Genomic DNA, 24,918 nt, shown 5'->3' with positions numbered 1-24,918 from the left:
CTCAACCCATACCAACTTCAAACAGATGCAAGGACAGTAGTTGAATCCAATTTCAGACTAAGGACATGAAAGATGAGCTTTATATTCTTATGCCTTTATAATGTTAGAACAAATTCATTTTTAGATAAAGAATAGTATACTCCCCTACTCTCCTTTCACATAAAGTTTGCTCTGAAAATAGCATGGCTGAGTTCCAGTCTTTCAACTATTATTTGATCACTGCCAAATATTTGCAAGTTCAGATTTTTCCACATCCCACCCATCTACTTGATTGTAGTTCACGTAGTATCTACTATATTTTGTTCTACTTCTATGAGTAAAGGTACTGTGGCTAGTGATCAAGTCAGTCATGGAAACAGAATGAATTACTTTGAAATACAAAACTGAAATAGTATTGGAAGAAGAGCCCCTGACAGTCTATCACCCAAATGAAGGTCTAACCCAAGGAAAGGGTGACTGGCCTAAGAGAGCAACCCTGCTGGCCAGTGGAAGAGGTGGAGGTTTACTTAAGGTATGGGTGGCAATGCTTGTACACGGCCTTGCATTCTCATGACACATTGTCTTCAACCTCAGTTGAAGGATCAGTTTGTTCAACAAGGCTTAGTTTAAATGAACAAAAGCGGTAAGCAATTTTTCAAAAAAGATTAAGAGCACAAGTAGAAGCTTGCAAGAATCTCACTATCCCCTTATCACAAGGGCATCCAAGAATTTTCCCTAGAGTAGCTCCTAAGATCAAAATGGCACAGGTATTCCAAGTCTATAATTTACATGTGGTTGGGTTTTTTTTTCTTTTAGAGATGTTCTGCTGGATTTTAAACTTTTTAATTAAAATAAGTTTATACACTATTATATTACTGAATTCAGTTAAACCAAGAGTTGCATTCTGCTTAATGGACTGACTGATATCACTAACTTAAAAGCATTTACGGGTACAGTGTTATTAAAACTTAAATACTCAACAGCATTAGCAGATGATCAAATACTCATTTTGCAACCATAACCTGAGAGAGCAATTGCCCATTAGGGGACTTGTGTACATGTCCTTATAACATGTTCAGTTCTGTGAAAAATATATGCACCCTACTTCAGGATGCATGTGCTCATTAATACACACACTGGCATTTTATACATGAACTTTTGATCTCTAGTGCCTATCTTATTTATGCGGAATGTACCCAAGCTTATTTATATCAGATTTAAGAGATGCTTGAAGTTGTATTTCAGTGGGAAAAACTATTAATACCTTCAATCCTATCTTTTCTGGTCTTTGCATAGTCACTTACTGAGTTCAACTCCACCCAATCCAAGCATTTCCCCACACTTAACAGAAATATGTTTAATGCCCAGAGGCACACTGCACATCTCAGCTCCCACACTAGGCAGTCATCTACCAGATGAGCTGCCTTGTGTGAAACCCTGGTACACTCCTGTTGCTCATGCTCAGCAAATATATTCCCAAAAGCTTTAACTACGAGAACCAGTGCATCCTCCACAGGCATGTTATGATGCACTACAGAGAAGAGATAGCTGGCTTTATCAAGCTTGTGTTTTCATCTACTTCACACAAAAAGACATAGAAAAATATAGCTGTTAAGTCCATGCAATATAACTGAGTGAGATTTTTAAAGCCTACCATTCAGCACTGATATAACCCTCCTGTAGCTGCAGAGGTTAGTTTTGATTTAGCACTAGTATATGAACTTCATTTGAAATATAAATCAAAAGTTGTAATTTCTCCTTCCCACTGTCAAAACATTATTGGTCATTCATGATCTAAAGCTAAAACTGAGATAAAGATTCCCAATTCCATACAAAGACTTTCACAGACACCTACACCTGAACTAACAGAATTAGTACAATTTTTTTTCTTAATTGCAGAATATTTTCTACCTAACTGGAGAACAAGGCAGTTACTTCCCCCCCAGGAGAAGCTGCCTTTTTACTATTGTGTTCTTGATATAATAAAAGATGCAAAATTTGTAAATTTACAATAAAAAGTTCTGAAACAAATACAGATAAAAACTTTAAGAAGGATTTTTATTTGTTTACATAGAATCAATGCAAGAAAGTCAAATTTTAATTAACCAATTCCTATATAACTTCTTATCATTAATTATTATACATGGCAGTTTGTTGCATGCATTTTATGCCATTTAAGCAGCAATCCAGGACAGATATTTAATCACTCCATGTATTATGAATTATCAGAAATTCAGTGAACTATTTCAAAGCTGTCTCATTTTAACTAGGTCAAATTCTGTTACCAAGAAGTGCAATGAATCTGCATTTAAGATTTTAATGGGTTGAAAGAAATTTAAACTGTGGTTCTGAATGGGGACTATTTTAAGCAACATCTCTCAAACAAGCTAAACTTTCTTTTGATAAAATAATGAAGCATGATTACAGTGCAAGAGGAAAGTACTACATTGGGCTGAGAACACAAAATGGTCATTTTTAACTTCTCAGAGTGCATGTGCGAGATCTGACTTATGTAAGGTATATATTTCCACCACAAGACCAGGTTCTTGTAACCTATTGCCTATAACTCTAGCATATTCCCCTAAAGAAAAGAGAAGTTGGTTATACACAAATAAAAGTCTCTGTCATTGTTTCCCATTGCTGTGCTGTTCTCGCCATCTTGTATGTGCCAGAAGCCACAAGTATCAAGTCCAGTGTTGTGAGGTGTAAAAAACTCCACAAAACAGTGTGTTCATTGATCAGATACACTTTCTACAATATCAGGAAGTAACTGTGATCTCTATTTTAAGCCACACAGAGAAAAAAAATTGAAATTATTTGTCAAAATATAGTAGGAAGCTGTAATATGCATAAAAGGAAGTTTTTTTTACTTAGTGATTCCTGCTTGATCGTGTTTTAGTGCTAGATTTGAGAGTGAAATACAGTCAAATGCTAAATATAAATAATTTCAATAATTAGTGTATTTCATCATCCTAGTATACTGGGAAATATTAAACTGAAAAGAATATTGTCTATTATGAACTATTACACCAGCATTAGTGTAATTTTGTTAGTAGCCAGTTTTTTTTTAAAAAATACTGAAGATAGAGGGCACAAAAATTAAGAGTAGTGATCCACATGTTCTGAGGATAGATGCTAAATATTATCCTTTAAGAATTTTACTGATATTTTGATTTTAGTCTTTTAGACTTGAAGATCACCTTTCTTCCTAGTAGCAACATGGAGAGATGAAAGTCACAAGCTCCATTTGCTTCACCAACAAAAAAGCTTGCTAACACTGATACTGAAATTACCAATGGGACAGTAGACAGTCAAGGAAGAACTATGGCTTATTTTTCATATACTGTAGTACACCTACTTTTAAGAGTTCTAGAAGTGTTTCATTTACCTATTAAAGCAACATATTTGGGCTTAAAACAACTGCAAACAAATTGATTTGTCAGCTTCAATCATTTTGAATTGTTTCAAAAAATTAAAAAGTCAATTTACAACCTGCTCTGATTATCATAGAATCAGTTTGGGTTGGAAGGGACCTTTAAAGGTCATTTAGTCCAACCACCCTGCAATGAGCAGGGACATCTAACTAGATCAGGTTGCTCAGAGCCCCATCCAACCTGACCTTGAATGTTTCCAGGGATGGGGCATCTACCATGTCTCTGGGCAACCTGTTCCAGTGTTTCACCACCGTCATTGTAAAAAAAGTCTTCCTTAAATCTAGTCTGAATCTACCCTCTTTTAGTTTAAAACAATTACCCCTTGTCCTATCACAAGAGGCCCTGCTAAAAAGTCTGTCCCCATCTTTCTTATAAGCCCCCTTTAAGTACTGAAAGGCTGCACTAAGGTCTCCCCAGAGCCTTCTCTTCTCCAGGCTGAATAACCCCAACTCTCTCAACCCTTCCTCATAGGAGAGGTGTTCCACGCCTCTGATCATTTTCGTGGCCCTCCTCTGGACCTGCTCCAACAGCTCCATGTCTTTCCTGTGCTGAGGACTCCAGAGCTGGATGCAGTACTCCAGGTGGGGTCTCACCAGAGCAGGGGGGCAGAATCACCTCCCTTGACCTGCTGGCCACGCTTCTTTTGGTGCAGCTCAGGATATGGTTGGCCTTCTGGGCTGCGAGTGCACATTGTTGGCTCACATCCAGCTTTTCATCCACCAATACCCCCAAGTCCTTCTCCACAGGGCTGCTCTCAATCCCTTCATCCCCCAGCCTGTATTGATATCAGGGGTTGCCCCAACCCAGGTGCAGGACCTTGCACTTGGCCTTGTTGAACCTCATGAGATTCACACAGGCCCACTTCTCCAGCTTGTCCAGGTCCCTCTGGATGGTATCCCATCCCTCAGGCATGTCAACCGCACCACTCAGCTTGGTGTCTTCTGCAAACAAACTGCAAACTCAATCCCACTGTCTGTGTCAGCAATGAAAATATTAAACAGTACTGGTCCCACTATGGACCCCTGAGGGACACCACTTGTCAGTGATCTCCATCCGGACATTGAGCCATTGACCTCTACCCTCTGGATGTGACCATCCAACCAATTCCTCATCCACTGAACAGTCCACCCATCAAATCCATATCTCTCCAATTTAGAGAGAAGGATGTTGTGGGGGACCCTGTCAAAGGCCTTACAGAATTCCAGATAGACAACACCAGTAGGTCTTCCCTCATCCACTGATGTACTCACTCCATCATAGAAGGCCATTAGGCTGGTCAGGCAGGACCTGTCCTTGGTGAAGCCATGCTGGCTGTCTCAAATCACCTCCCTGTCCTCCATGTGCCTTAGCATAGCTCCTAGGAGGATCTGTTCCATGACCTTCCCAGGCACAGAGGTGAGGCTGACAGGTTGATAGTTCCCAGGATCCTCCTTTCTACCCTTTTTAAAAATGGGTGCAATGTTTCCCTTCTTCCAGTCACCAGGGACTTCACCTGATTGCCATGACTTTTCAAATATCATGGAGAATGGCTTGGCAACTACATCAGCCAATTCCCTCAGGACTCTGGGATGCATCTCATCAGGTCCCATAGACTTACATATGCTCAGGTTCCTCAGGTGGTCACAAACCTGATCTTCTCTTAGGGTGGGAGGGACTTTGCTCCCCCAGTCCCTGTCTTGCAGTCCTTCACTTGAGAAGTGTGGGAAGAGAGGTTGCCAGTGAAGACTGAGGCAAAGACGTTGTTGAATACCTCAGCCTTCTCCTAAGCCATTGTTATCAGTTTGCCAGTCTTGCTCATCAGGCGAGTACGCTTTCTCTGACCTTCCTTTTCTGGCTGACATACCTGTAGAAGCCCTTCTTATTATTCTTTGCATCCCTTGCAAAGTTCAGCTCCAGCTGTGCCTTGGCCTTCCTGACCCCATCCCTACACAACTGGCAGTGTCCCTGTACTCTTCCCAGGATACCTGTCCCTGCTTCCGCTGCCTGTGCATTTCCTTCTTGCCCTTCAGTTTGACTAGCAGGTCTCGACTCATCCATGCTGGTCTCTTGCCTTCCTTTCCTGATTTCTTACCCCTGGGGGCTCTTGCACTCTATGGAAAGTGTCCTTAAAGATCTGCCAGCTCTGTTCTGCTCCCTTGTCCTTGAGGGCAGTTTCCCAGGGGGTCCTATTGGCTAACTCCTTGAACAGCTGGAATTTTGCTTTCCTAGAACTCAGGGTCCTGACTTTACTCTTTGCCTGACCCATATCCCTCAGGACTGCAAACTCCACCAGTGCATGACCACTGCAGCCCAGGCTGCCTCCAATCTTGATGTCACTGATAAGCTCACTTGTGTTGGTGACCAACAGGTCCAGTATCACATCCCCTCTGGTAGGGCTGTCTATTACCTGGCTTAAGAACTTATCCTCAATGCATTCCAGGAGTCTCCTGGATTGCCTACAGCTCACTGTGCTACTTCTCCAGCAGGTGTCAGGGTGGCTGAAGCCCCCCAGCAGGACGAGAGCCTGTGAGCCTGATGCCTCCTGTAGCTGGAGTAAGAAGGCTTCATCAATAGGCTCCCCTTGATCAGGCAGCCTGTAGTAGACACCAACCACAAGGTTCCTTTTGTTGCCGCAGTCTGATTCTTACCCATAAGCTTTCAACCTGCTCCTGGCTATTCTTCAGAGACACCTCTTCACACTGTATCCATTTCTTCATACAGAGGGCAATGCCTCTGCCCCTCCTTCCTTGCCTGTCCCTTCTGAACAGCCTGTAGCCATCAATAGCCACACTCCAGTCATGGGATTCATCCTACCAAGTTTCAGTAATGGCAGTAATTATCCCACATGATATTTGCATTTCAGGCACATTAACCAACCCTGCTGCAGCAGCTGTAGTTCTTCCTATCTGGATTTCAAGTCTTTCTACTACTGACTAAACATTTCAGTAGTCCCCTAAACCATGATAGCGGCAGAGAATTTCTAACTCAGTTGAAGAGATTATGTACCACTACACTTCTGCAACGCTCCATGAACTGAAATAGAAAGTCTCTGGTGTATTCCCAATCATATTTAAGTATCAGAAGGGGATACGTCAAATACGAAGGTCAGTGAGGAGGAAGGGAATTAAATATTGCATTTACAGCACCAGAATTCAATACAAAGGAAAGCAACTGTCTCAGCTTAAAATAATTTTGTTGATTCTGTTATTAGATGTGTGAAGGCAGAATATATGGTCTACATTTCCTATGAGTTTCAAATAGATTAAATACATAGGAAAGTGATACCAATAACAAATTTGGTATAAAACACTTTGCTATGGGGAAAAAGAGAGAAATGAAAGTTAGAATATCAAAGCAGCAACAGGGAATTCAAAGGAGCTACAGTTTAGATTTCCAGTTCTCTAGATAGTCCTCTTACAAGAATGAATTCTGTGTATTTGAGTGGTTAAGATCTCTGTATTCAAGTTACCCAGCTCACATTCAGAAGATGAACACATGTATAAAGAAAACTAACTCTTTTCCAGGATTAGACACACTTGTGATAGAAGTTTGTCTTCTGTTTAACAGAATGTTACTCTAAGAATTCATTTTTCCAAAGTGTTCTTCTAGTTTTGCTTCAATTACTGACCAAGTACTAGAGACTAGACAAAAAGTTCTGTGCACTTGAAAGTCCTTTTTATATAGCCAACTTCCATATTTTCCTTCTGTGGGCAACTGTGAAAGGAATCTTTCAAATTAGAAAGTATCTGACATGCATCAAAATATGCAAAGATTACATAGGCAAAAATAGTATCTGAAACTACTTTTAGTATGTCTAGATTGAGACCACAAAATCCAACCAAATGCTGCAAGGTGGCCTTTAAAACAGAAAAAAATTATGATTGGATTAAGATCAGATTTAATTCTCAAGTCAATTTTTTTTTAAAAGAACCTAGACAGGTCCCTCATGGCTGTCATACTCCAAAGCCTGGGAGACACATAAGAAATTTTAGGACTGACTAGAAGTATTAAGGAGATCCAGAAACAAATAGGCATGATCTTCAAACATATTTGTATATGCCTACATATTTGCAGGGCCACATTTCTGAACTGGGTTACGCTTACCTATGTAATTACTGTCTCTAATAGAATTAGGGAAAAAACCTTACAGAAACCTACTTTTGCTCCTTGCTGATGGCAACTGACAGTTGGAAGGTGTCTCATTCTTTCTGCATCTGTTGGTAAAACTGCAGGTATAGCTTCTCTTTACAGTGATCCCTGGTGCAGTCACCTGCAACCAAGTGAAAAATCAATTAAGCAACAGCACAGACTGCAAAGCTGTATCAGAACATCACCAAGTCTTTACTACTTTACCATTTAACAATACTGTCAAAAATGATAAAAATAGTTCTTTGAAGCAAGGAGGTTTTTTTCCCCTTTTCTTTTTCCCTGAGGAAATTTATTGCAGACATGCAAGAAGGCATAAGAACCATGGTTAAACTTGGCTGCAGACTGCTCAGAATTAATCTACTGAAAACAGCCCATTCACTTATTCTAACCCACAGAGGATTATTTTTGTCCCAATCCCTCCTGAATTTTCTCCCATTTTGATGCTGGGACTCAAATCTCACTCCAAGGGAAGGCAGTGAAAGACTAGGAAAAGCCACCAGACCGCTTTTTTTTTTTGCTACAGCCAGACACTAGGAACTAAATTGGAACATTTCTCAACTGTGTTACAGAACACCTTTCCTAAATACTTTAAGACCCATGTTAAAAATACCCACACTGGACACATACTAATGTAGAAGTTACCAGAAATGAGCATGCTTGCCTATCTCCAACATATAGCCACCTTCCAATTTTTTTGGATCTGCAAAATATACACACAGTTCTTCCTCACAGGACATTTTGCACTCCCTAAGTAACTCAAGAGATTTTTGTGGGTAAGCATTCTCTTGAGCTGAGTGTAGTATGTTCACACCACTAATTCTCAAACACAAACCACTTCCAGCTCCTAGTTCCCAGTCACATATCACATCTCACAGCTCCACCCCAAATAAATGGACTCTCATGAGCTGGAGCCCTGAGAAGTAAGCCCTGCTGTCATAGCCTGCTCTATAGCCTCTGTGCCAGATAAACCCACTGACTGTCAGAGAAGATGATACTGTAAACAAATCTTTCAGAATTTTGCTTTGGTGCAAGGTGGTAGTAATACAGACCATCTACTACCTATTGTAATCCACACCTTCCACTTCTGCTCATTTTAATAACTGGCTGAATTTTTTAAAACACTGAACATGGATATACAGCATTTGATTGGCATGACCTTGTCAAAACAAATTAAGAGGGAAAAACACCAGGAAAAACGATAACTGTCACATTCTGTTAAACACTTCTCTGGAATTATTAGCCTTTGCAGTCTTCCTAGCAGTCTTAAAGGAGGAATAAAGCAATGAATACAATTCCAGGTCTATTGCTCAGTGACTTGCCTGTGCAAAAAACCAGGTAGTTAATCAAGCAATATCCCTCTTGCATCTTGGAAGAACTCACAGACTGAGCACAGGTAAATCCATAAGTGATCCTGCAATTCAGTTAGCAATTATTCCTCACACAGATCTTCCCACATGCTACAACATTCACACCATTCATTAACTTGTCCTAGATATCATGAGATTAACAACTTCTTTAGATAGTGACAGAAAACTCTTTCATAAATATTCTTCTCTACCCTGAAGGGAAGTACATATGTATTTTTGCCATTGACTTCTACCATGGATTAAACTTATTTCTCACATTCCTACGCTCAGCTTCTTTCTATTATCCCAGTCCCCTTTTATTGGGCAGATTTCCCCACACAGCTAATGCAAATGTGGGTCTCATTGTCAAAATCTTTTTCCCCTCCACCACAGGAATCTATGGTAAGCAACATGGATTCTTAAAGTATCTGCCTTCCCTGAAGTTCCAGCATAATGGCATGGGATAAACATCTACCTGGTCTTCTGGGAACCCAGGAAACCCCTGGTGATACACAAAAATGCTGCAGTAGAAAAAACAGACCAGAGATGTTTTTCCACCTAATCCTAGTGTAGCCTGTAATGCAAGCTCCTCAGTAATGGGCTCCTGCCATACTCCCACGTTTTATAAGTTTGCTGGACTGCATCCACATATTCAAATGCAGCTCATGTTCCCAAGTGTGCTGCTATACCTGGATATACCTGCCAGCTTTCCCTGGGACATGGTACTCTGTCCTACTGGCCATGACAGCCTTTGTGCTGCACTAAGAATTAATCTATTAGCTTTCAAAGGCCACAAAGCAGAAACATGCTTATTCAATAATCTACACCACAATTTTGTGAGCATCATTCAGCAATTCAAGCCTCAACATGTATTCCAGATCCAAAGAGTGGTACCCTCCTGAAGATAACCAGAGTTATGATTTTTCTATAATGATTTAAGGCTACCACCACTAGACCTTGAAGGGACACTGACAGGTATTAGGAACTTCTCTGTCAACTATAGACAAAAGTGCACACTCTAAGAAGGAAAAGGAGCTAGTTACAATTCTTACCTTTTTGGTATCTCAAAACTGGTATCTCATACTAATCTTCTTTTGCTGCTGAACGCTCATATTGCTGCCCAAATAGCTCTTCAAAGCTAAGGAGAAAACATGTTTTGAATGCACTCTTCTCCAAGTTAAAAATAAAAGGCCACTTCATGTAAAATATTTTTACTTCCATGCTTATGGGCGATTTAAATCAGACATCTCAATTTTCAAAATACTAAGTGTAAGGGAATGCTGCTAATTGAATGTATATGTTTCACCAAGACTGAACTGATGCAGAAGACTGTTCCCCACAACTCACACAAGCTCATTTTGTATTAGCAGCTAGTTGCTTTTCTTGCTATTCTGCATCTTCTGTTCCTCCCAGCATCTCCAGTTATCTCCTCTATTTATCTTGCCACATAAGTTTTCCATATTTCACAGGTATATAAAGCATCCTTTCACTAAATATAGACAAAGCTAATAAAATAAGGTTTTGAAATCTGTTTTGTGCTTTCCTAGAAGGGTAAAAGGCACCTAAGCCTGGGACAATGTTTCAGCCCCAGATTTTAAATAATTTAGCCTTCTTTAGAAGACTACCTTCAGCATTGAAACTTTTTTTAGCTTACAATGACTTAATCAAAATGACTTTCAAAGACTTAATCAAAATGAGAATATTTAAAAAACCTGGCAAAATCATTAGCTGCACTTCGAGAAAATGTATTTTGGCAAGAGAGATTACTCCAACACACCACCTACATCAGACATTTGGACTAGCCAGTTAAATTGCTAAAGAGAGTATTATCTTCGTAAGGTCCTTTTGCTCTTGAAATTAAAGTATCCTATTTTGAAAACCACTCTTGTACTTTGGATTGTAAGCACTTGCGAGATCTTTGGTAAAGAGACAAGACAGAATGGGTGAAAAAGCCTTACATCACATCCCTATTTTTTATATCCATGTATTTTTATTCCTATTCTACAGATTGGAAAATAATCAACAGCAAAATTGATGGTTATTTGTTATAACTGTTTATAATAGTAAGAAGTGGACAGGTATTTCATTTCACATGGTTATTCTTACATTTAAAATTAAATTGAGTAACAATAAGTCAAGAAAACCCATTTAGAGATGTAAAATCGAAAGAAAAATACTTTATATCACAAGTGAGAGATCAAGTTGCAAATAGATGGCCAACCTGTTAAAATTAGGCCAAATGCAAGTGAGTTGTGTGCAATACAATATTCCTGTCAAGCTGTGCATCTCATTCTTTTAAATAATTCCCTAGTAGTTCATTAAAAAAGCCTCACTTACCTTCCTACAAGAGTCACTATAACAACAAAGGTTCTTAAAGGACCACATCACCTAATTCCATTCCAACATTTTTCTAAACTGTATGAATAACAAATTAATAACATGAAATTTACTCAACCATAGCTTGAGCTAAGTTAGATGTTAAAACTCTTGAGAACTTTTCTTCAAGCTTATTTAGAAGTATAAACGATGAAAACCAAAAAGTTAGAAAATAGTAATTTCCAGGCAATTTGGTTATGCACTCAGCATCTTCTATATAGCTAGATTTAGTTTCTACTGGAGAGTAAGATTCCTTTACCACTTGAAAGAAAAAATTGTTTAAGGAAAAAGGCAACTAATTACAAAATCCTCAAAAATTGCAGGATGACTCCAGAACAGATAAAATATGCACATATGCATTCTGAAAAAGAACAGGAGAAAAACCCTGTTTGCTCTTGAAACAAAGCATAATATGGGACAACAAACTTCTCAAAAAAGGAGTATCTAGAATCAAGCCTGTACACCATAAAAGTTGTCGATCCAAATCATTACAAGAACATCCACTCTTTTTGCCACAGACTTAACCTCACTAGCCAGGTACCTGTAACAGGCAGTGCTTTGGAACTCAATCTCGAAGAGCAGAGTCTAGAATTTGGTAGGCTTTGAGGCATGAGATATTTTTCTTAGATATTTTTCTTAGATATTTTATCTATTTATATGACCAGATGACTATTAAAATTAATGTATATTCCTGCTATAGCCTTACAAATATTTGTTAAACACACAGGATATTCAAAGCCTTAGAATAATTTCTGTTTATGCTACTGAAAGTTTCTTACCTATTCAGATCTTCAAAATCCTTTGAATAATCATCTTGGGAAGAATGACTCTTCTGACATGATTTGTAAGGATTTATACTAAAAGATGTAAGAGTATGAGGTTAGGTATATGTTACCAGAAAAGTCTTTTAAAAGCTAGAATAATTCAAAGTGTTAAATGATAAAATAAGCACATTTAGTAGATTTTCACATTACATTTGTTTCTTAAAGAGTGTCATTATATCAGTTAAAAGTGATGGACTATTTCTCCTTTACTACTCTTTCATTAACAAACTCTAGGGAGATGTGAAAAGGTCATGTATCCTTGGTTGGGTTTGCCTAACCAACTGAATGCCTTATGATACGCTATACAGCAGCTCAGTCAGTTCCTCCTGACATTGCTTAAAGAAACTCTAAAGAAGTACCCTGACATCACAACAGTTGTTGCAAAAATTTGCAGCCACAGTGGGACATTTTAAGCCAAGATTTCTGCTTACACAAGATGCTTCTAAAGCTTTTGCTTCATCCATTTTCCCTTGAGTAAATAGATACCAAACAGTTTACAGTAGGAAGCACCTTCATTAAGTATCAGCAACCTACAGGATCTGAAGTGACTGATGTATTTAATTTATTTGCTTCCCATAATAAGATGTGGCACTTGTACATCATGTACACATTCTAAATTAAGCATGTTTTTCGATTACAGTATTGAAGATAAACCTCACTGAAAAGCTACATCCTGAACTCACCGTATGACCTTGCCATAAGACAAACTTTTATGTACTTGCTTACTTTGGCCTGTATCAAGAAATGTCTTTCATGAGTACAGCTTTGTTAGGAAAGAAGTCAGTCTTATCTTTTTTTTTGCTTTTCCTCCTCTTTTTATATTTCTATTACAGTGGTCATGAGGATTCTCCAAAACGGTGCTGGGATATGTTGCACTCTATTTGTACTAATCGCTGGACTTCCCAAAGATCCTATGTTCTAAGACAAGAGACATAAAGAGGATAGTGCAAGGGAAGATTATCTAATGCATGTATTAACACAAACAAACATGTGATAGTCCTAGGGGTGTTTGTTTTTTAAAGGTACTGATAACTTAACTGAGCAGAAATAATTAAAGACAAAGAATCCATTTAGCATCTATATTTTATCTAGAAACATTGTGTTTTTCCTCAAAAGATGATTACAGCCAAAAGCCTCAAGAGAAATTATCTCCCACTTCTTTGGTATAACTGCAATACTATGGAGAGAAGAGAAAGGAAAGTTCACTTAACAGAGGGATTGTCATGTTATTTCAGAATATGCTCTTTTGGATGCAGGTATGGGATGGAGCAACATGAGACAAAAAAACATAATCAGACTTGTGTGCTTGTGGTTATTTTGTTTGTTTTTAATAAGCAGCACTTATGCTTGGAAGGAATCACTGTTTTGCAAAAGTAGTATCAAACGTTAAGATTACAGACAAGCAGACAAATGAATACAAACAACTTTCAAAGCAGCTGCTGTGAATAGGATCTCAGGCTGAACAAAAAATGCCCAAAGACATGGTTGGAAACAACAAGAAATACAGCATATCCTGGCAAGCCAACAGGGTATATGGCTCATCATTTCAGAAGCCAACAAACTTCCTACTCCAGTGTCTAGCACAAAGCAGACTGACCAGAAGACTTCAAGCACGTGATCAGATGCCAACTTTCAGGAAGCTGTCAGCCATATGAATGTAGCTGTAACAGCACCACAACTTGTCCTACTGTGTTCTGCACCCATCACAGCTGGTATTAACAGCTTTGGGCTACACAACTCAGCAGTCACAGCTGCCAGCCAGGGAGGGAGATGGGGACATACCCATGGGGTATGACCAGGCAGATAGGAACAGTGGCCTCACCACCTCTCAAGGTCTGTCTACCCACAGTGAGGATATGACACTGCTATATCCAAAAGGAAAGAAACAAGTTCAGCTTTCAGTCTTGGGTTCTCTACATTGTTAACAAGTTTGGTTTTCCTATGAGCCTTTATTATTACGGTGTAATATCTTTGCCATAAATCTAAGATTTTAAAATAAAATATCCTTGTTCTAAACACATCTTTCAACATGAAAGTCAATAAAAGAAAACAACTTTGTCACTCAATATCATCATATGAGGAAAGACATTTGAAGAACTAAGGTACCCCTCAAAACAAGGAAAAAGCAGATGAATACATCTCTTCCCTCTCAGCTTTTTAGAAAACCAAATACAAAGCGTGTGAGAGAATGAGGAATAAGAGAAGAGGCTGAGAAGACACCACGTGGGAATTAAATAGGAAGGACTAGGAACTGGAAAGTTGAATACATATGATTCAAGACTGAACAAGAATCCTATCATAATACAAAAACATGACAAAAAAGTGAAGAAGGAGTTACTGAGGGGGTTTTGTTTAATTTGATATTATATGTCTAATATCCAAAGATTCAGTTTTTTCATATACTGCTTCATGGTGACATTTCCATTACATATTATTCACTTCAGAAGACATGGAGTCTACCTGGATCTATGCCTGGGCTGAAAGTCAAGTAAATTTGGAGATTAAATAATATTGAAGACACACAGCAAAGAACAGTCACCACAGATTAATAAAACACTGTGTTAATTAGAGCACAGAACTTGCACAACATCCTTTTAGGCTAACTTAAGTGTGATAACTTAATTTTTTTTCTTAGTTTATCTTGGATAAAAGAAGCCTGTCTTCTGAGGTGCTATAAGGAATAAGAGGGTAAGTTTTACTACTCCTGTCCTAAGTACCTAAAAACCTCACTCCAGTTGCAGAGAGAGTGCAGAGGAAGACAGATTAGCTTTACAGACTACCGAAATTCAAACCATTTTTAGCATCTCGAGCCATAACTTATTCAATGTGGCAGAACAAGTCGCAAACTACAATTCTAAGAAGTGAAAATTAATCTTCTATTACATCAGGACACACACAAATTGTATATTTCTACACTATGCATCCATTGTGTAGAGATGATCCTGTGGACTTTGCTCAGATGTCCAACAAAAAGCTTTCTCTTTTCTACTGAAGACGCTGCTATTTGATAAAGCTCATCTTCCAGGAAAAACTTGGAAGTGTTTTCTATAGGCCTCCTACAAAAAAATGTAATGGAGAGAAAAAATTTTCTGATCAGAATTTTTTTGTTGTCTAAACCAAGAAGTCCTGAATATGGATCTTACAAAAAAACCCAGTAGTTCTGTGGATAAATAATACTTTTCAGGGAAAGTGAGATGGAATGAAGAAAAAAAGGACAGTTCCCTGATAACATTTTAAGCTTCCAAAATGTACTTAGAAAAGGAATATAAAGCATTAAACAGTATCCTCATATCACTAAATGTAAGTTAGGATAATACTCTTCAAACTTGGAAGGTAGTTACTACAATAAACAGATTTTTAAAAATACAGGATTAGTACATTCAAAAAGACTGAATTTTTAACAGCCTTAAACATTAACACAGTATCTCTAAAGTAACATGTTGCCTCAAGAGGGAGGGAATGTTTAGAGAGAAATGAGCAGGAAAAGGCTGGAAATGCAATCAAACTAAGAAACAAGTGACCCACCCTAATTATCTCTGATAGCAGATGTTGCTAACAGATGCTCTCACATTATGCTCAAAGTACAGCTGCGAGAACCAGAAATAGATACCAAAGATGCTAAACTCAACAAGATGCATCCCTTGCACCTCAAAAAGAGATACTTGAGATATCATTCTAGGCTGACAAAGCACATTTCTTCCAATCACCTCTGCATTATGAAGCAATCCAAATATACACTAGGCCCTTTTGTTTAAGCTGTTAATTTTAAGGCATCACAGCTGTTGGCAGAAAAAGATATCAAGGATTATTAACAGATGCACTAACCCTAAGAAATAGTTTAAGTCATAGTTGTAGTACAATGACAGCTACATTGTCTTGTCTTATTTACCTTAGCTAGTCTCCAGTCAACAGAATCATACAGAAGAGAGTAAAAGCTACTTGGAAAAAAAATCAGGGAAATAAAACCATTTTGAACTGCCCAAGAAGTTTTACATTACAAACAAGAAAGGAATTACAATTTACGTAAGTATCTCAAGGGTTATTGCTCTTGGAATTTTTTTCCTGATGTAGGTTCAGCTTTTAAGTGCCACAAATCATGAAAGCTTTAAGATATCTCTATCTGTTCAGAAGTAAACCTAATAGCTAGAGCAAGATAAGAGAGATCAGCAGGACATCTGCACATCAATGAACTCAGAGAAATACAAGTAGTCTAGTGCAAATTACAACTTTCTGATACTTTCAGGATGCTAGAAATCTGCAAGGGCTACACATAGCACTCCATTTTTCAGGGTAGCATCTAACTTCTTGAGGTCTGATTAATTTAAGGTTCTACTAACTACAAGAGTACAGTTGTAGTAAGGAAGACGACATCTTCTTCCCAGACTCCAGTCTTTTGATTCAGTGAAATATTCTAGTGCTAATACCTGCTATAGTCCTTATCAACAGCCAGAAAACACACCACTGAGGTACTCAGCCTTTCCATGCAGCTGATGGAATTCCAACCACCACCAGTGGGAATGTCTGTTGGTTTTTACACTGGCAAAACTAGTGTAAACTAGCTAGGCAAACCTATAATAAGCTGGACTCATAAACACTCCAAATAAAATATTATGCCATCATCTGTGGCCATCACCAAAGCAAAAATAATTTAGGGCTTTCTAGAAAACACAATTTTTTGTGATTACACTTGAAACCAATAGGAGCAAAATGACTACAAATAATATTTTCACAACTTTTCAAGTTGCCTTTAAGAAAGTCTTTGTACAAAAGCAGTGGCCTGCCCATGCACCACAAAAGGAAAGAAATGATACCACATCCCACCCCTGAGAGCACTGCAGTTCTCAGTGACTGCTTTTACAGGACAGCAACACAAAACTCTTACTGGACCACAAAATATCAATGCAGCCTCCAATATTGGCTAGCTGAAAACAGATGGCAGTGCATAGAGTCTTGGTCCCCGGATAGCTCACCTATCAAGTTACTCTGTAACTCAAAAAGCCTTCATTTAGGAAAAATAACAGTTTGGTTACCTCTGTATCCTAGCTGGGACAGCAGTAAGGGCCATGGGGTCATGATGGCTGACCTCTGTACGTCCAATGGGACACTTACAACCTATAAAAAACCCCCAACCTTTAAACACTGCTTTTGGACACTCACTATTTCGGATGTTACCATGCCTCTAGACCGCCGAAGCACAGTCGGGACGAGCAGGACCCAGTCAGGCAGCCCGGCAGAGGCCCCACCGGCACGCCACCCCTCCGGTGCCACACCGCTCCCCACCGGCAGGCAAAGGCACAGCCGCCCAGCCAGGACCCGCCGCCTCTTCAGGAAAACGCGCTCTTAAACAAAGCCGGGAAGAAGGGGCGACGTGTGGAGGCACCTCGCACCCCTCCTCCCGCCGGAGACAGCCGCCCCACGCCCGGGGGAAGCCACCCCGGGAGGACCCAGGCACAGCTAGGCTTACGAGCCTCATGTCCTGAGGGAACCAAAACGCGGCCAAACCCCCAGAACTTCGCGCCATGCGCTACCGCACCTGCCCGCTAACAGCCCGCTCCACCCCAGCTCCCACCAGGCACTCACGGCCGCCCCGCAGGCAGCGACAGCAGCTCCGCTACCGAGTACCGCACCCCGCCGCCGCCGCCCTCAAATGGCTGGGGCCACGCCCGAGCCACGCCCCTTCCCGCTCCGTAACCAATGCGAACTGCCCTTGCTAGGGGGGATGTGGCGAGCAGGAGGCTGGCCAGTAGGGTGTAGTGTTGTTGTGGGGGTGGGGCCGGGGCCGGTCAGTCTGTGGGGCGGGCTGGGTGGCGGGCGGCCGGTCGGTCGGTGGCAGCGGGGCGGCGAGGGGCACGGCCAGTGCTCGCTGCCTCCGCTCGCCCGCCATGAACTCCCTGGACCAGGCTGAGGGTGAGTGTGGCGGCCCAGAGCGAGCCCGGAGCTGCCTCTTCGGCGCGCCGGGAGCTTCCGGCTCCGCGCCTGGGCTGCCCGAGCGCGCTGCCTCGTCCCTCTGGGGCGGGCCCCACCGCGGCGCTGCCCTGAGGGGGGCGAAGCGGCCCCGGGAGGCCTCGGCTTCCTCTCCACTGTGCTCCCGGAGCCGGCGCTCTTCCTTGGCCCAGACAGGAGAGCTGGGACGGGGTCTTGGAGGCCACCTCCGCATCCTGAGGCTCTGGGGCGGGCTGCTGCTGCTCTCCGGCTGCCCTGTGGAGGAGGAGAGCGGGGCCCGCAGGGAAGGCCTCTGCTGAGGGGCTCCGTGTGCGGGCCCGCCAGCCGCTTTCCTCCCCTGGGGAGGAGGGAGCTACCCAATGGGCTTTCCCTTTCGGTGCCCCTTCTCGACAAGGCTTCTTGCCTTTAGCTTATTAAAATCCACTTGTACTGCGGTAACTATTTCTTTGCTCATGAGTTTTTAAGTGAAACGCATTTCTTACAGCTTTGAGTCCCATCTAGCATACTAGGCATTACACTGTGCCAGGGCTCCTCTTGCATTTGAAGAACGTGACCTCAAATAGCCCTCTCTTGTCTGCGAACATTGATGGTTTGGGTTACAAGTTCTTTGAAGATACAATTTACAGGATGTCAAAACCCTGAAAGGAGATTTTAGTGTCCAGAAATAAGACTGGTAGAGATTTTTGAAATGTATCAGTGTCTCAGACTTGAGCAGGTGTTTTGTAGCAGATACTAGAGGTAGACGTGTCAACAAAAAAATTATAGTCCAGTGTTGTCATGGCTTTGTTGCTATGTCTATATAAGCTGTGGAGATCTAAGAAGTGTGCCTTACTAGTCACAGTTGCCAGGTGCCAAAGAGGTAAACTCGGAGAAGGTTCTTAGAACATGGATATCCAAAAATAAGTTAAAGCTTTAAGTTCCTGTTTTCTGAAATGTTTTTTTCCCGTTATTTTAACGCTGTTATTATATGAGTGTTTTCTTGAGAACTTCGTTATCAATGGCTTGATTTTATGCCTACAAGGTGCTATTTCTCAAATAGCAGGTTTTCATGTGATGCCTTATATTCCCCCTCTCACTTCAGTGACTAGTTGTAGGGGTTTGTGCTAGTCAGGGAACAGTTAATTAGCTTTAATTGCTGGCAGTGACTTAGCTTCCCCAGAAGGGAGGTAGAGGACAGGCCATAACTACCGGGCTGTTGGCAGTAATTAAGATTAGTTAGGTGTTCTGTGGCTGCAGTCAAGATGCTGTCATCTTCCCCCATGAACTCACCTGCAAGCCACTTAGGAGTAAATTTACAGTTTGGCAAACTGCATTAGTAATGATTGTAATAGGTATATTTCTTATCTTATTCTCTAATTGCTTTATTATGGTAAATAATTTAGCAATAGTTGCAAGAAAGTTGAAAGAAAAAATTTCCAGAGTGATGCTAACGGAAACACTTCAGCTGAAAGTTAAGTTTATGCTAATAAAAACTTAACTCCAGGTAGAATTCTAGCTTGACTGGAATGTTGTCAAATACTGACATTGTTGAACAGAAGCTTAAATCTAACATAGATTTCGAGTGAAACAGCTCCTTGTAGGCAAACGTTAGGTGGTTAGCTATGATTTTTTTTTTTTAAACAAATTAGGAGTATGAACTTGAAATGCTGCTTGGCATTTAACAGCAATTTCAGTGGAAAGACCATGGGAGAATGATGGCAATAAGAAGACAGATCTATTTAAAGAAAGAAAGAATTAACATAAGATACTTGGGCTAGTGGTTGCTGTGGGTTTTTACATGTATGTGTCCGTGTGTGTATATATATCATGGCATTGAAAGTTTCTATAAAACAAAGTCATCAAAACCACACTGCTACAAATAATCCCTTGGACAGTTGGCAAATGGCCAACTTTTTTTTTTTTTAATTACCATTATATCGATAATAGAACTTAATGGTTTCCTGATGTACTTAATATTCCAAAATGTGATACTTTCTTTCTGTGTGGAGGGGCTATTTAAGCTATTCTAAATCTAACTCTCAATATTTTTAAAGATGTCTAAAATACTCTGATTTCTCAACTATATCGATTTTCTGTTCTGTAAGTGGGAATGTTTCTTGCATTTAGTGTAACTCCATCATTGTACTTTTTAGCTAAAGTTATGTGAAGCTACTTCGACTGCTTTTATTACATCTAAATGATCATTGCATTGGTTTTCTCTGCCTGTTTAAGAAATGGGTGTGCACAGGGGAAAAGTGAATTCCTTTTATCTTTTACATGAAAATGTGACTAAATAGATGAAGATCTAATTATTCTTGATATACATCCTCCCCAGATCTCAAAGCTTTTGAAAGAAGACTTACTGAATATATTGCATGTTTGCAACCAGCTACAGGACGTTGGAGAAGTAAGTTTGATGTTCCAAGGGATAAATAGGATTCTCTTCAAAGCTTTTTAGATTTACCAGTGTGTATCTTTGATTTATGTTTGCCCAAACAAAAATCTGTGCTTAAGCTCTCTTCAAAATTTCTGTGGCATACATTCAAGCACTCTGCAACAAGATAATACAAGATAACAAACTAATACTTTAGCTGGAGTTAGAAAAATGAGGTCAAGACTGAATTGGCTCAAGGCTGAATTATTTTGGAAATAGTTGGGACAGTAAGTTGTTGTATTTGTTTCTGTTTTGGTTTGGTTTTTTGTTGTTGGGTTTTTTTTTTGAAGGTTCAGACTTCCCAGACAGTCACTATAGTTACTTGAACTAAATATGATTGAGTTAGATAGTTCCTATAAAATTGAAGGTGAAAAAGTTACAGCAGTGTGCCACGAGGGCAGAATATGTCCTCATCTCTGTTCTAACAGGAAAGTTTGAAGGTGGGGGGAATGCAAAATACCCCAGATATGCTGCCAACATTGGGATCAGTAGTCCATGGTGGAAACACTGCTTTTTTGTTCTAAGATTCTGCTGAAGTTTCCATACTCAAAGACATTTTTTAGAACATATAAAATGGCATCTTTTCTCCTGAGAGGCCAAGATGTTAATTTCAAATGAAGGAACTGGAGGAATGGCTATTTAAAAAGCAAAAACAACAACAAACCCCCCCCAAAACACAAACAAATGCCCCACCCCCTGCAAACCCCCTTGTTTCAGAGCAACTGGGAGGCAAGCAGAGATTTGTAAGTAGATATCCACAACTTGTGTGCACCTACTGTAGGAATGCATTTGGCTTCCCGAATTGCTATTTACTGTCAGATAAAATAAAAAAAAAAAAAGGTATTGGAAACTTCTAAGCATATTTAAATGAGGTAACTAGCTCATTTAGCATATTTAGCTAGGTAACTAGCTAGCTCACCAGCTAACTTCTTTGCCTAACTGCTTGTTTTGCTAGTTTTGTAATTCATGTAAAAGAGGGACTTTTTACTTTAATTATAATGGGGTATTTAACTCAATGTTAACTTTTCCTCCTGTTATCTGGGGAAAAAAGTATTTATATAGAGGAGAAGCTCTATGCTTTTGGTAGATCTTTTCCAACTTTATTCTGAAAACATAACTTGTTAGGGTTACTTTTTTATTTTGTTTTTAATTTTGTAATATCAATGAGGAATATGCAACTCAATAGTAAATTATAGCAGTCTTACAAACCTGAAAGTAGCATTTCATGAATATCTGGGTTTTGTTTTCAGGTTCTTTCCTATGATCCTAAAGGCTGGTAACTCTGGGTCTTCTCTTTTTCTGTGTTGGTTTTTGTCCCCCCCACCCCCCGTAGAAGACTTTATTTGCATCCAGAACTTCATGCTCCACAGAAAACACTCAGAACTGCCAAATGTCCAATGAAAGCTGCAAGGCTTTATGGGTGTGCAATAGAATATGAACTTTCTTTTCCTTTATATTTGTTCTGTTTTCTTTTTCCATCAACCCCTGTTCCCCAACCCTTTGTAGTCTCTCAAAATCAGTCTAGTATCATGTTACTCTAATATGTATCTAGCATCATCCATTTATAGTGAATTGATTATTCTTCCGAAGCCATTCTGGATGAGTAGAGGTTTTTGTTAATCTTCATGTGCTAATGCTAACATGCCTTCTGACTCCTGTTTAAATTTTGTATTTTTTTTTCTCGGTGTCAGCTTTCCTTGCTTGTAATCGTTTTGATTGGGGTGGGGAGCATAACACAACATAGATGTGCCACTGAAACTACTGGTGCTAATGCCTCAGGCTTTTCTTATGTAGAAGAGCTAGAGGGATAGAAGCTGTAGTTCTGCTCTGCAATTTAATGGTGCTGCATTTCGGTTGCCCAGACTGCATAAGTTCAAATAGCATACTAAACATATGGTACAACTCTTACTCCAGTCTTCCATGTTATTTTAGAAACTTTCATTTCTTCAATGCATCAGGATATTTTTACTTCACAGAATTTAGATTTTGGTACCTACTTGTCCCATCCAAGAAACTTGTACAAAATCTTTATGGTTTCACATAATAGGTGGTTCTCTGCCTATTTTCATTTCTACCTTGCAAGTAGAAGCTTTTCTTCCCTCAGAAGTGGGGGAAGAAATAAATGCTTAAGAGCTGCTGCTGAAAAATAAATGCTTTTTTATAGGAGTGAGGTATACTGTTTATGACTCTCATTCTTTTCTTTATCAGTGATTCTGATAGTGGTATCAGTCTGCACAGCAACTGGTGCTTGGAACTGGTTAATAGACCCGGAGACACAAAAGGTAAAGATCAGGCTAATCCCGAATGTAGTCTGTTTCATAGCTTGGGGTTGCAGTCAAGTGGTATAGTATCTTGAAAACCAAAAGGCTAAAGGTGGTTCTCCCATTAAACTGGGAGATCATTTTTAGTTAAGCTCTCAAGCTGTCTGGAATTGTTGTGGAATATGTTCTGGGACAGTGCCTACCCAAATGCTACACCTTGACTGCTTATCTGAAGAGTTGTTCACAAGTACTTAGAAGTGGCTAGGAGCAGTAATTTTTTTTTTAATTAAGTGAACTAGGCAGCAACTTTGTATATTTTTTTAGAAAGTATATAGTGGGACTAATCTGATTTCTTTCCTAGGTGTCATTTTTCACATCACTTTGGAATCACCCATTTTTCACAATTAGCTGTATTACCTTAATAGGCTTGTTCTTTGCTGGAATACATAAAAGAGTGGTGGCTCCATCAATGTATCCTTCAGTCATGGTTGTCAGGTTAAAAGTGTTGTAGTTACTGCTGTTATTGAAGCCTATGCTAATATTGCTTTTTCAGTTTTTACTTGCTGTCTCTACAAGCGTTAGCTGCTTTCCTTGACACGATCCACACAGTATAGCAGCCCGATGTCGAACTGTTTTGGCAGAATACAATATGTCCTGTGATGATGTAAGTGTTAGTGGTTCATTGCCTAAACCTTGTTTTTAAAAAAATGCGAATAATTCGAAAAGGCACACAGTTTTTTTTCTGAACACTTGTATATGCCTTAACAAATTCTGTGTGTCTGTACAACTGGAATGTAGAATACTTAGTATTGTTCTGTGTGTCGTTTTAAACTTAGCCTGTAAAACTGAACTTTAAGTGCAATTGTTGGGCTCAACTTTCTGGGGTCTAAACTTTATCTTTTCTTTTTTCTGTCTTGCAGACTGGAAAGTTAATTTTGAAACCGAGGCCTCATGTTCAATAAGGGCTGTCTTCCTTCAGTTTTTTCCACTGCCATGGAAACCAAAAATGACCTTTTTTAAGGTAGTATGACAGCAAAAAAACAGGACTGGTTGTCATTGCCGGGGAGTGAAAGTCTTACACAGTTGACAGTGAACGTGTGCAATATTACTTTCTTCAATATTTATCCAAATTCTTTGTTATCATATTATCAGTGCTTTTGCTACTTCTGATTACCTCTTTTTCAGTATTAGTGTCACTTTTTTACTTCAGCTAGAACAGAACATACAGGTGAAGTATGTTAATCGGCTATGAAGTTGAACTTGAAAATCAAACCTCATTTGTGTTATGTGTCTTTGTAAGCTATTGTAAATAGCAGATCGATGCCAATGTTCAGGAAAAGAAGTAATATTTGCTGTATGGATTTTTTTGTTCTCATGAACAGTATTGAAAGGAACACTTACCATTCCCATAATGTTTTATTAGCACACTTACTCATTACAGCTGTCCTTGTCTCCTGGTCATTCTTTTGGAACTGGTTAAAAGGCTTGCAGAAAGACTGTCTGTCTGTGCTGGAGAAAACTGGTCTTACTGTTTAAGAACATTGCAAATATATCAAGGATCACATTTGTCAAATTGTATATATAGTGCACCAGCCACTTTCATTGTGGTCATACGTAGCTCCTTGTTTGATCTGGTTCACAACACTGCTATTTTAAGATTTTAATATTTTAAATATTGTCTTAAATATGCTTGTATCTTCTTGATTGTAAGGTTGTACTGTATCTGAAGTCCACATGACCATTCTGAGTGGATTTTTATGCTGCGATAGTCTGAATATGAAACTAGTATTGCAAATGTAGAACTTCAGGTTTGGCGAAGAAAATATAAAGAGTGCCACAATAAAATAACAAAATTTGTTATTCAGAGTGTTAAAAACAAGGTATGGATGTTATATGCATAAAGTGTAACTTTTGAATAGCTAAAATTGTAAAGAGTTTTAAGAGTTTAAGTTGTTCAAGGTGCCTTTTTAATTGTATCAAACTTTTAATTGACTAAAACTGCAAAGCTGTTGCAACTTCAGTAACTCCTACTACAAGGTAGACTGGCTTTTAAAGGCAGCCTATCAATGTAACTTTGTCAGCTGAGACATTCAGAATTGTCTCCTGTAATTTTTCCAGTAAGTTCCATTATTTTTAACTGCTGTATATTTTGTAGGTGAATGTGTATAAAATAAATTCTTTGTATAAACAGGTGTTATCTTCTTTTGTACTGTG

The 24,918-nt window shown here is 39.4% G+C and overlaps 1 protein-coding gene and 1 pseudogene across 1 annotated transcript; one reads left to right on the top strand and one right to left on the bottom strand.

Moving 5' to 3' along the window:
- Positions 1-17,577, bottom strand: part of LOC142414137 (uncharacterized) — a 28,639-nt pseudogene extending 11,062 nt beyond the window's left edge.
- Positions 17,578-17,865: 288 nt separating this feature from the next.
- On the top strand, positions 17,866-24,892 carry CNEP1R1 (CTD nuclear envelope phosphatase 1 regulatory subunit 1). Its single transcript, XM_075510657.1, has 6 exons — positions 17,866-17,994; positions 20,345-20,416; positions 22,652-22,725; positions 23,066-23,175; positions 23,314-23,368; positions 23,625-24,892. Exons 1-6 carry the CDS (start codon positions 17,970-17,972, stop codon positions 23,664-23,666), a joined length of 378 nt encoding a protein of 125 aa, XP_075366772.1. The 5' UTR covers positions 17,866-17,969; the 3' UTR covers positions 23,667-24,892.
- Positions 24,893-24,918: the final 26 nt, after the last annotated feature.

This window comes from Mycteria americana, chromosome 8 (genome assembly GCF_035582795.1).
Source record: "Mycteria americana isolate JAX WOST 10 ecotype Jacksonville Zoo and Gardens chromosome 8, USCA_MyAme_1.0, whole genome shotgun sequence".
In the NCBI taxonomy this organism is placed as follows: domain Eukaryota; kingdom Metazoa; phylum Chordata; class Aves; order Ciconiiformes; family Ciconiidae; genus Mycteria; species Mycteria americana.
This window is presented reverse-complemented; position numbering and strand designations above follow the sequence as displayed.